This window comes from Cryptomeria japonica, chromosome 2 (genome assembly GCF_030272615.1).
Source record: "Cryptomeria japonica chromosome 2, Sugi_1.0, whole genome shotgun sequence".
Classification (NCBI taxonomy): Eukaryota; Viridiplantae; Streptophyta; class Pinopsida; order Cupressales; family Cupressaceae; genus Cryptomeria; species Cryptomeria japonica.
The window spans coordinates 4,903,425-4,916,650 of NC_081406.1; the positions used below are offsets into that span (position 1 = coordinate 4,903,425).

The window sequence follows — 13,226 nt, forward strand, 5'->3', positions numbered from 1 at the left end:
CGTGTGAAATTAAAGTGCTTTTCCACTTTCTCTATCTCTCACTGTTTCATAGAGATCAACGTCATTGTGGATTTCTTAGCGAATAAGGCTGTTGATGAGGGTGCTGATTTCTTAGAGGTTTCTCCTTTGAACATTCCTGTTTCTTGCATGAAGCTTCTTTCTTAGTAGGCCCTCCTTTCAGAAACCTACTTCATTTGCTTGGTGTGGTTTTCTTTCGTAAGTGTCTATAGTGAAGGTGTTGGTCTTTGAGACAATATCTTTGTTGTGGACATTTCCTGTTAGAATTTCCTAATGGAGTAGGGAGATTGTTGTGTCTTTTACTTTTGGATTGAGATTCCTACTACGCTATTGTCTTCTCCCATCTCCTTGCTTTATGTGTTTTTTCACTTCCCTATATGGCTATAGGGGGGATGTTGTCTTGTCTTATGGCAACATCTCTACTGTAGCTATATTTGGTAGTACCTCCTCATTAAGTATGGAGGATGGAGCGGCAACTTTTGATTGGCTTGTAGTGCTAGTGCTGAATGGGCCTTTGCTTTGCTATCTGTCTATCCTACTTGGCTGTGTACTTGGTCATTGGGGATATCTTTGGTGGTGGGCATCTCATTTCCTTTTGATATTTTGGGGTCTGTTTGGTACCGACACTCATTACATGCTAATGATTATCTACTCGGCAAGGGTATGTTAGTTATATCTGTTAGATCCTCTGCTTTTTATGTAATCATTTTTCTTTGTGGTTGGAAGATTGGTGCCTTTACCATGGGGTTTTGTATCATAATGATATTAATTGGTCCTTTCTTTGAATCATCTGGCATCGTGGTTGATCTGCTATTTAGGGAGTTGTAATTTAATGATTGGGGATGTTTTGAGGCATGAGTTAGTTTCATCATTGGTTGAGCAACCTCTTGCTTGCTATTTTCTCTTATGATGGGAAGATAATTATGATTTGGTTATCTTGTTATCTGTTATATTCTTGATGGCGTGCAGTTATGGCATCCATTCTATCTTTGCATTTTTCTTTCTAACAAAATGCTCTATTTTCTATAGAGAGTTCTTGTCAAAATCGATGGATGGTGGCTTTTTCTGAGGAATTGGAAAGAGCAGTTAACGTGGTGTTGTAGATGGGTTCTTATCCTACTGTTACTTCTTTGGATCGGTCTCATCCTGCTTCCTGAGGGTCTTCATTATCCTTCTCTGCTTCTTATTTGGATTGGCATATGTTTGCTCACCATATTTATGCTGGCAGGATCACTTATTCTTGGTTCTGTTGTGTCTTTGACTTTTGTTTTCTTCAGAGCCTTGGACTCATGTGGTGTATAGACAGGTTGGCTCTTGGGGTGATGGCACTGATTTTTGTTGGACATCTTTGGCTCCATTTTGAGATGTTCTCTCTAGACTGGTTCTCACAACTTCCTTTATATCTAATGCGGTTGGCTATGTATCTGGGGGGTTTTATTTGGGATGCCTATGGGCTTTTGTAATAGGTAGATAGGCTTATGTTCTCTTGAGCAATACTGAAGGGTTTTCTTACTGGTTGTTTTCCTTCAGTGCTCTTTGAACCAGACACCTGTAAAAAAATAACTAAAGATTTAATATAATTTTAGTGGTTTCATCCACTTTTATTAAAAAAATAATAATAATTGTTTTTAATTTGGAGTGAATAGTTTGCACTTGTATAAATAATAAAGGAAATTTTCTGTAATTGCATTTTAAATCAAAATTCGACAAGTTCTACTATTGCAAATATATTGGTTCATTTTGGTAAGGTTTTAAGGTTTAGTGTTTAATTTTTTTCTAATCATGTTGTTTGAGTTTGTGCACTTGGCCCTTGAGGACTAGTATGTCCCTAATTCATCTTCATGGTTGCCTCAAAACTCAACATAAAAAGTAAATCCAAGACAAGGTGTGGTGGATTCACTAGGTTGGATTGCAAGGATACTCTAAGGTAACAAAAATAAAAAATAAATGATCAAGTATACTTGGTCTAAATTAATTTGGAATTTCAAAAAATAATACTTTGTAGAATTGATTGAGTTGTAAATATTTTAAATGAGAAATAGTATTCAAATTAATAATAATAATAAAATATTCAAAATGGAAAACTTATACGTAAAACAAAATGAGACAAAAATTTAATAAAGCTATTAAACTACGACCCCCTTGAAAACCAAGGGTTAGTACATGTAAGTTCTCCTTGGAAGTTGAAATGGATAGCTAAATGAGATTAGACTAGTAAAAAATTAAATCAAAACTAAGAAAATTAAATTTAATCTAAATTGAATTGTTAATTTAATATTTGGACATTAGAGATCAATTATTAATTTAATATCTGGACATTAGAGATCAAATGCTAATTTAGAATTTAGGTGTCAAATTAAATTGTTGATATCAATCAATTGGAACTGATTTCAATTGAGTTCTCAATTTGGTGAGTTGCATAATTTAGCATTTAGGTATTATATTAATTGTTAATACAAAAGTTTTAGTGTTTTATGTTGATGGTTCTTGCTTTAGAGTTTAGTGAATTGCTACTACTATAGCATTTAGCGGGTTAATTCTATTTTAGGTTTTAAGGTAATTAATTCATGGTCAATTTTAAGGTTTCATGTTTATGTATTATTTCAGTATAAAATTTACATGCACACACATTTTTATATATACAAACATATAATTTTTATTTCAAAATAGATTTTTAATTAAAATTTTCAACTAAACAAATATAAGTTGTGAAGAAAAGGATGAAACCTACCTCATCTTGATGGTTGTATATGTCCATAGAAGCATGAGCCATGCATGTGAAAATAGTTACAATGTATTACAAAAGGTGTATTCAAGTGAAACAAAGCTCTTGAAACACATTCAATCAAAGCCTAAAATGTTTTGGTTGAATATGTTTCATTTGAAACCATTGACATCATATAGGTGTCGTACAAAGTACCATGAGTTTTGGGAAAATTTATTTTGGCCAAAAATGTATTTAGCCAGAATAGTTTCAATTGAAATTGTTAGATTGACTTGAAAGGTGACATAATTGAGAAATACTACCCCCATAGGTAAACAAATATTCAATGATAATGTTAAGAACTAGGTTTTAGAGTAACTTAAGAAGTAAAATTCTTTGTGAGACTCATTATTCTTTTGGTGTTTCACCAAGTTATTTACTATTGAAATACTAAATAACATATAGAATAGGAAACTAAAAAATAGTTGTTTTGTAATATTAAAAGAATAATATATCCATTATTTGTTAAGAAATTATGCATTCCATTAAAATCATAAGAAGCATACATGCTTGTGTGTTGTATTTCATATGAGACCAAGAAGTCAATGTCATTGAAGACATAAATGTTTAATCTGATGTAAAAAATATAGTTTCTTTGACTTATAGATGTTAGGATAGGAGGAATTTTTTTTAGGAGCTATTCTTGGAGAGTTAGAGATAGCTAAGCTTGAGAGAATGTTCATGTAAATGGGCACCTCAAGGATTGAACTAAAGAATCTACATCTAGGCCTTATTATTGAACCATTTGATTAAACAATTATAACAATAGAAAAATGATAGTAATAATGATAAATAAAATCACATGTACAACTATGACCAATTTCAATGAAAAATTATCGACAAATAATATCATTCATTGATCTCCATTGAAAATAGAAAATGCTATGTTATTTTAAAAAGAACTATTATGTAATTATTTTAGAAAAATAGATTGAGGAAAAAGATGAATACGATGTTGTAAATAAGCCACACTTGAGCTAATTATAGGCTAGTAGCTTGGTTGGTAGAGAACTCTAGCAAAAATGGAAGGTAGACCTTAAATTTGAGTCCTAATTAGTCCATATGAGCTGTAGCTCAGCATGTTGTTATAGAGACAAGCTAGGAGCCCTAAGGACTTGCAATGTGACTTAAGAGGGGGTGTTAGAAATAAACCACACTTAAACTAATGATGAGATGACCAAAAAAGCGACAATAACTCAACCAGTAGAGCACTCCAACAATAAATGGGAGGTTACATGTTCGATTTCCTAACCAGTCCATATGAGTTGTTTCTCAACATATAATTTATAGCCTATAATTAATAGTTTATAACATCAAAGAAGGAAGTAAACATGCAGTATCATGCGTTACTCACTTGGAGTACATAGTGGTAGATAAAAAGGTGAAAAAATCTTAATAATTTTGATTGAAATTTTAATTAATGTAAAATATAATTAAAGATAATTATCTAAACATAAAATTGTGCATGACACACAATAGGATGATAGGTGACATTCCAAAATTGTATGGTAGATCTATGAATGAGTTGTTGGTTGAACTAAAGGAATCCCCCCTATAATATTATCATATCCCTTAATCCATTCGCTTTTCCTTAAAGGGTGTTGGTGTGGACACAACCAATCTACTAGATATCATAAGGTCTCGCTCATGTGGTCCTAGTGACTCTTAGCCTCTAATTTCCTAGAATAATGTGACTCATGGTGAATAGTATCACCCATCCAAGCTATCTTTTTCTTCCTTTTAAGGACAAGAAAGTGCTCCTTCCTAGCCTAAATTTTGGTAAATTCTCCCACCTAGAGTTTGTCATTTCTCCAATCCATGCTCAGTAGCCCTCAAATGACCCTCCTAACGAAGAAGGTGATCTTACTATCTAGGATCCAATTGATGATTTTATCCTTTATGATGTTTGAGTCAATTCTAATGATAAGGACCCTCCCACTTTTGGCTTTTCTTTATTTTATTAAAATTTATTAGGCTTGGGATTGCTTATGTATTTTCCTCTTTGTTATGAACTTGGTCACACTAGACTTTATGGATGTATTTATCTATTGCTATTTTTTTGTGAATATTGTCCTATTGTCTTTTATTAAATAAAATAAAATAAAAAATATATCTTTTGAAGCCTCAAGCTCTTTCATAAGATTAGACACCCACATTTAAGGAGGAATCAAACACATGATGACATGAATAACCTTATACCTAGGAACGGAAGCAAAAATGATAGACAAGCTTACTAGAAGCTTCCCAACCACTTTGCCACCAATATTTATTTTTGAAGAAAACATATATTGAATATATAACGCGAGCTCAAACATTTAATGCTTCTAGAATACTATATGTATTTCAAAAGAGAATTCCTCTGAGTTGTGAAAACTTCCAAACACAAAAGGTACAAATTTAATATGTGCATTTGTACATAATCTCATATAATATTTGTGACAAGACAATTTACACAACTTTAACCCCTTTCTCATATAAAACCCTTAAAAAATATTAAGTAGCCATTCAACAATCCCAATTAACTATATCTTCACTAATATATAACCCTACCCAATTAAATACTTGAACACTTACATATACAACCCCCTACAAAAGTATCACCCAACTAGGTTGGGGTTTCATGTGAGGGGCTTTAGGATCTATTTAGAAAAAGTAGGTATCTCATGAAGCAAAAAGACAAAATGCTAGAGGATTATTATAAAAACTTTTCTTCAATAAGAGTAACCCTTGTCTTTTAGTTTGCAAGTACATTCAGAGTGAAGTTAGAAATTATACCACCAACTTAAATTTTTTTAACCACTTAAACAATTATAAAAAAATTCTTAAATTTATACCAATTAATTAATTATTTATTTATTCTATTAAATTAAACATACAAAATAATAAAATTCATATGATCACTGATTTTCATGAATTCAGAAACACACAATTCATAAGACCACTCACTTTAAAATACAACACACAATTCAGAAGACCACTCACTTCAAAATACTGGGAGAATATATACCAGGCGTGCAGGTTAGGGGCCGGTTGTGATCTAGACGTTTGGAGAATGTGATGTATGTTTCAAAGCTGAAGAATCTTTGGCGGGCGCAAATCTAAATGAAACTTCTTTTCTGGGCCACTTTTTTGCCAGGCTACCGTAATTCTCTTTTGTGGGCATGTTTATAACATTATTGGAAACAAAATGGACAGATGGACGGTCAAGAGGCATGTATACCAACAGGATAACAATAAATCATATCCACTTGCTCCCTCCTACATCAGTGTACCTCCCTGTAAAATTTCTGGAAGTGAAAAAGTTACAATTGATGACTCACTTGAGCTTGATATCACCAAAGAAATTGCGGAGTTCTGTAGAATTTCTACAAAGAAATTGTACAAAACTATTGATCCGGTGAATTCCGAATATCAGCATAGGGTGCATCGTAAGATAGAAGTTCAAATCCTTCCTCTGAGAAAGTTTTGGGTTCATCGGTTAGAAAAGTTGCAGGCACAATATGTCCCACTCTAGGCCCTGCTCTTCAGCAGAGCCCTCACTTTGTTTCGATGTTAACAAAACGTCTGACGTTTTCTTGAGCTTTCGTGGCCCAGACACCCGTGAAGGGTTTGTGAGACGACTGTACAGTGCCCTTGATCGAGAAGGCATTAACACATTCTTAGACGAAGAAAGCTTAGAAAAGGGCGACCATATCCCTTCTTGTTTGGAAACAGGAATCAAGGAAAGTAGGATTTGCATTCCTATTTTCTCCAAAAGATTTCCGGAGTCAAAATGGTGCTTGCAAGAGGTGTCGCTTATGGTTAAATATGGGCTTAAAATCTGTCCCTTGTTTTATGACGTTTTACCTAAGGATCTTCGGTGCTGGGATGGAAGTGAATATGCAGAGTACTTCAAACAGCATGAAAGCCAGCAAAGATTATCCTCCGAGTTAATCCTTGAATACAAAAATGCATTAAGGAATGTTTCCGATCTAAATGGTTGGTGTTTCAATCAATTAAACGGCAGGTAAGTCTCCATCTCCTTGAATTTTTTTTTTTTTTTTAAGGTTTTTCTTTATATGGGTTTCTGTTGTTGAGTTTTTCATGGATTAGTTAGGATTTTCTATTCTTATACTATTTTTGATAAATATGGTTTTTTACCTGAAACTTTCCTCAAGCCACATTTGATACTTGAGACATATCACATTAACTTTTAATGAATCAGCTAAGACTTGAATCTAAGACCTTATATTCATTGCTAGAATGCGTTTCATTGCTAGAATGCGTACCAACTGAACTACCGACCCCTATAAAACCAACCCATATTAGAATCGGATGTGATTAACTTCCGACATTTATAATTGCCATATATTAATAGTAATTCACTCTTTTTCAGGGATGATGATTTGCTGATTCAACGTGTTGTGGCAGATGTTCAGAAAAGCTTACATTCAAACAAAATGTATCTGGATATTTCAGAATGCTTTGGTTTGGACGGGTCGGTAAATAATCTCAAGAGATTATTAAATGTAGTGGGTCATCAGAAGAAGATGGTGAAAGTGGGTTTACATGGCATGGGTGGGATTGGTAAAACCACGCTGGCAAAGATTGTTTGCAAAGAACTTCCTTTCTCACAGTTCCAAGTGTTCTGTTTTGTTCCAAGCGTGGGAGAAAGAAGTCAAGAGGCGAACGGGCTTGTAAAGCTGCAGACCCACATGCTCAAATGTATCTCACGGTTCAGAGGTGAAGTAGACCATGTTGATCAAGGCAAAGGTTTGCTACAAGACTGGCTGAGGGGCAAGAGAATTCTGCTTCTCCTCGATGACATTGAAAGTGCTGAGCAGCTCGAAGCTCTCGCAGGAAATTACAGGGATTTCGGGGTAGGCAGCTGTGTGATCATTACATCACGGGATGAACACATCCTGAAAATGGCTAACGTTGATGTAATCTACGAGGTACGAAGGCTTGCTTACAATCATGCCATGCAGTTGTTTAATTTTCACGCATTTCTTAATTCCTGCTGTGTAGATCAAGAGCTGCAAACTCTGAGCCATGATATAGTCAGTGCCTGTGAAGGCCTTCCTCTTGCCCTCCAACTTCTTGGGAAAAGCCTGTTTGGTGAAGGGGATAGAGATGTATGGAAAGAAATGGTAGGAAAGTTAAGGTGTGAACCTAATCTCCATAAGAAACTTAGAGTCTCCTACGACAGCCTTGATTCCTTAGAAAAGGAAATGTTTCACGATATTGCTTGTTTTTTTACATGGAGGGAGAAAGAAATTGTTATGATCTTTTGGGAAGGGTTGATTCAGAGTCCTCACGCATCTCTTAGAAGTCTCTTGCAAAAGTCCTTTGTAAGCTTTGGCTGTAGCAACGAATTCCTGATGCATCGCTGCCTCCGGGATTTGGGAAGAAGTATATCAAATGAAATATCTAGAGAGCCTCGTAAACGCACAAGAGTATTTGATGAGGACGATGCGCACCATGTTTTACGGCAACCCAGCGTATGGATTTCTTTGTAAACCTTTTTATTTTTTGAAATGTTTCATTAGCCTATTTTCTTGTTGAGTCGTACATAGTAGTTAGATCAGTTGAATAGGAAACTGAAGAATATTTGTGTATTCGACTGGAGTCGCAGAAAAAGGCCAAGCTTGTGCGTTATTTTTCGTATGAGCCCAAGGAGCCGATGACATTGAAGGCAGAAATGTTCAAATCACTGTACAATTTGTGGTTTCTTCGGCTTGCAGATATTGGCATTGAAGGGCACTTTTCTGAGGAATTCTCCTTGGGGGATTTGAGATGGCTAAGCTTGAGAAAATTTTCATCAAAACGGCTACCTCAAGGAATGAACTTGCGAAGCCTTGTTATTCTGGAAGTGACCGATAGCCAGATCACTCATTTGTGGGACGAAACGACAGAAGATCCAACTGTGAGCAGTACATGTTTTTTTTTTCTGTCTTTGAATTCTGTAGTCAAACATATACTCGGTATCAAATTTTACATAGCTTGTGTATTATTTGAACAGATGAGACCTGGGAATCTTAAAGTGCTTATTTTGAGGGGATGCGCATCCCTGGAGAGTCTTCCTGCCACACTGTGTTATACACCGTTGCAGATGCTGGACTTGCACAATTGCCATTCATTGAGCAGCCTGCCTAATACCGTTGGAAGCTGGGCCAGCTTAGTTACTCTCGACATGGAAGGATGCAGTGTTTCTTCTTTGCCTCGAGACTTTGGCGATCTTGTGAATCTGAAGGAACTCAATCTCTCACGTTGTAGAAATCTGTCTGTAATTCCCGCTAGCTTTGGGAATTTGACTCGGCTAGAAAGGCTAGAGATTCACCACAATGATAAGCTTACAGAGCTACCCGACAGCTTTTGTGGCCTGAAATCTTTGGCTCATCTGGATTTCAGCTATTGCCATTCACTGAGCAGTCTCCCTAATACAGTGGGAAGCTTGATCAGCTTAGTCTGTCTCGAAATGGAAGAATGCAGCATTTATTCTCTGCCTCAAAACTTGTGCAATCTTGCAAATCTTCAGGAGCTGAACCTTTCATACTGTCAACACCTGTCTAGCCTTCCCGCTAACTTTGGGAATTTGACACGGCTAGAAAGGCTACAAATCCCCCACATTCCTGGGCTTACAGAGCTACCCAACAGCTTTGGCGGCCTGAAAACTTTGGCTTATTTGGATGCCAGCTATTGCGGACTGACAGACAATGGACTACCAGCCACAATATCCGAACTGTGTGCACTGAAAATCATACATCTTGAAGGTAACAGAATCTGCCGTCTTCCTAGCGGCTTGGAAAAGTTAACACAACTTGAAGAGCTGCATGTGGACGATTGCAGAGAACTTGCCGTACTGTCGGCGCTTCCATCATCGTTGCAACTGCTCTACGCCCGCAACTGTTTCGGTTTGAACACAATCTGCTGCCTTCCAGCATTGCCAAGCCTAATGACATTAGACGTTAGCAAGTCCTGCCACCTCACTCAATTGCATGGCCTGGTATCGTTGAAGCAATTAACCACGCTCAATCTTGTGGGCTGCAGTGGTATCTTTTCTTGTGGGGTTCTCGAAAGCTGCTTGACTGGTCTCACAGCTCTCGAGTGCGTTTTTGTTGGCGGGCCCGGTGTCTCATCTGCTCAATTACAAATTTTTTATGATTCCTACAAGGTAGGTACCTAAGCTCTTCTGGTTTTTTTTGTTTTGTTTTCAATGTGGGACCTATAATTTTCAGGCTTTATGAACTCTTCTAGATGTAACAGAGGTCGACCGACTAACTTGTGCATCTAAATTCTAGGAACTAACGTACATTTACACATGGGCACTTTTTGCTTTGTCAGGACTTCTCTTTCAGGGAAAATTGTCTCCTGGCTAATCTAGACGCTCCTGTAAATTGGCTACAAGGGGAGGCATGCGGACAGGACGGCTATAGCATTGATTATTGCACGGAGAAGAATAAAGTTGAGAATTGTGCAGGATATATTGTTTGTTTGGTCTCCTCTGGCCAAGTCCAAATACGTGAGGATTGTGGGGTAAACCCAGGTATTAACAGGCTGAGCTACACAATTGAGAGGGATGATAGTTTACTTACATGTCCAGTGAACCATCAAAACTCAACCATAGATGGTGGTGATTACTTGGAAGTGCGCCTTGTAAGAGCAGAGACCACGCCAGACTTTGCTTGGTTGAAGGGGGGTGATAAAGTGAGGGTGAATGCAAGGTCTGATTATGAGAATTGGAAGGCATCTTTTAAGTTTCTAATGTATGAAGAAACTACGCCCTCTCATGGACAGAAGCCTCCCAAAATGATCACTTTTGTTATGTAAAACAAGGTGACAATGTTTATTCAAGTCTTTATTGCCATACAAATATTTATTCATTTTTCTGAGGTATTAATTACATTTATTGTTTAATTATTAATTGAAAATAAACAAATCTTAGATTTTGGTTTAATTAATAAATACAGAAAAGGTGCATTTCAATGTCATCATTAATAGTACATTAGGATTGAAAGGGTGTATGGCTGTATATTTTTTATTACATTAGGATTGAACGGGGTGTATGGCTGTATATTTTTTTATCTTTCTATTTTATTTTATATATTCAATGTAATGAGTTGATATCTTTATTTGTATATAACTGTATAGGAGAAAGGATCTAGTAGTTGAGCATGCTTCAATAGAGAAAGAGCACCACTAGTCATTATAGCTCTAATAATTGAACACTCTTACACTCAGCTCCCAATTATTACTTTTAAAGAAACTTAAAAAACAAACTAAAAGCCCAATAAATAATTTCACATGTATCAATAGCTGCCCATTTTTAAAGAATTTTTGGACCATAATTGACCCATTTGCACACCATTATTGACACCCATGACACACGACTTCTGAGGGATTTGTGCATAAGTATTGAAAATTTTAAGTGCATAATTATTGGGACGTCTTTAATTAGGTATCAGACGATACTTTGAAATGTGTACTTTTTGACCCTTATGCGCATACCAGGTCCCATAGTGTGCATTGTTGCTACCCAAAAGCCAAAACAATAGCTATAAGTAGTTAAGTGCATGTAGAGATGACAAATTTATTTTTGGCAAAATCTGATTTACTATTTAGAATCTATGTGTGCGTGAAGTTAGCTATAACAACTACTCGTACGCTTCCCCTAGTTGTTATAGCATTTATTGATTTAATGTCTAATATTTATAACAATATTGTATCAATAGTTGTGACTTTAAAGTTGCTAAAATTGATGATAAGTACTCATAATTGAATGAAATGTATTTATTATACTTAAAAAGCAACACATCATGCAATAGCACATTAGTGCACAAATAAGACATGATTTAGTGTACAACTACGGGTCTGACTTTTTGGGGGGCTTTTTTGGACACTTTGAAAAGCATGTTGATGTGCTTTTGAAACCTTAGTTATAAGCAAGGGACTTGCTAAATAAGATGATGTAAAATAATGGGAATGATTGGAAATTGCCACGTAAGATTTTGAGAAGCGTTAAGTTAAGATGCTCAATTATATAAGATTTAAGATTGCATATCAAATTTTCAATTTGATAGGAAACACCTCAAACCACCTTTAAAACAATGAATACAGATCATCTCAATGACAATATGCTTAGCTAATAGCATATGCTAGACAGGAAAGATGAAGTTATTTTTACCAAGATTTCTTCTTGTTTGGCTTTACTAATGACAATCATTTTTAATGTTAAGGGCTAAGAATTTCCACAAAAAGTTTTTTGTAATAAGAGCAGGGGATGTCAAATGTTCTACTACTAGTTTAATTTGGATTGCATAAATTAAATGGTTGATTTTGTAAGGCTTTAAGGTATAGTGTCTAATTTTTATTTTTTATTTTTTAATGAATTAAGTTTATTAAATATGTTTTTAAGTTTTTAATTAATTTTATATGTGAATGCAAAAGATTTTAATATCCGATTGTGTCAACTAAAAGTCATGCATGTTGAAGGCAACGGAATCCACCGTCTGCAAATGTGAAGGGTGGGCGGTTTGAGATTTCCGTGAAAAAGTCCTGCCACCTCACTAGGAATCTTTGTAACATTTAAGTAGGCTGCAAAAGGATCTCTTGCGGAAATCTCCGAAGCCAATTACAAATACTTTTTTATTATAGGTAAGCGACAAGCGTCAAACTGATGTACGTGAAACTTCACCGACCAACTTACACGTCACACTTTTATTTTGTGGGGGACCTCTCTTTTCTCTTGGCTAATCCAGAGGCGAGAAAATCACCTTGATTAGGTGTTGCAATTTGCTTAGCTAAGGGCTTATGTCAGGCATAAAAAGTTTGAATTTTCTATTCTGCACGTTGTATTCACATTTAAATCTTATCCATCCAATCTTAGATAGATATGGTTGAAATAATTATTATTTATTTTGATTAAATATTTTTTGATTTATTTTTGTAATAACAATTATTTTAACTTAGATTGAATAATTGTGTTCAAAAAGTTATATTATTGTAATAATTATTTTGATTATTGCAATTTGCTTAGCTAAGGGCTTATGTCAAGCACAAAAAAGTTTGTATTGTTTATTCAACATATTAGATTTATCTCAATTATTTATTTAAATTTAGAATTAATATGATTTTAAATTTTAATTTAAATAATTATTGTAAAAATGGGATATCCAATATCTTAGATAGATATTGTCTAAAAAGTTAGATTATTGTAATAATCACTTTGATTATTGTTGCAATTTGCTTAGCTAAGGGCTTATGTCACACACAAAAAGTTTCCATTGTTTATTCAGCACATTGGGTTCATTGCAATTATTTATTTAAATCTAGAAATCAATATGATTTTGAATTTTAATTAATAATAATTATGGTAAAGGGGATATCCAATATCTTAGATAGATATTGTTGAAAAAGTTAAATAGTTTATTATTATTATTATTTTGGCTTATTTTTGTAATGACAA

The 13,226-nt window shown here is 35.0% G+C and overlaps 1 protein-coding gene across 2 annotated transcripts; it reads left to right on the forward strand.

The window, feature by feature from the left end:
- The first annotated feature begins 5,796 nt into the window (after positions 1-5,796).
- Positions 5,797-10,664, forward strand: LOC131859569 (TMV resistance protein N-like). Of its 2 annotated transcripts, none has more exons than XM_059213490.1 (5): positions 5,797-6,788; positions 7,158-8,262; positions 8,397-8,687; positions 8,784-9,935; positions 10,106-10,664. In XM_059213490.1, exons 1-5 carry the CDS (start codon positions 6,283-6,285, stop codon positions 10,589-10,591), a joined length of 3,540 nt encoding a protein of 1,179 aa, XP_059069473.1. In that variant the 5' UTR covers positions 5,797-6,282; the 3' UTR covers positions 10,592-10,664. The 2 variants fall into 2 exon arrangements, with proteins under 2 accessions (XP_059069473.1, XP_059069474.1); XM_059213491.1 differs by having other exon boundaries at positions 6,651-6,788; positions 7,193-8,262.
- Positions 10,665-13,226: the final 2,562 nt, after the last annotated feature.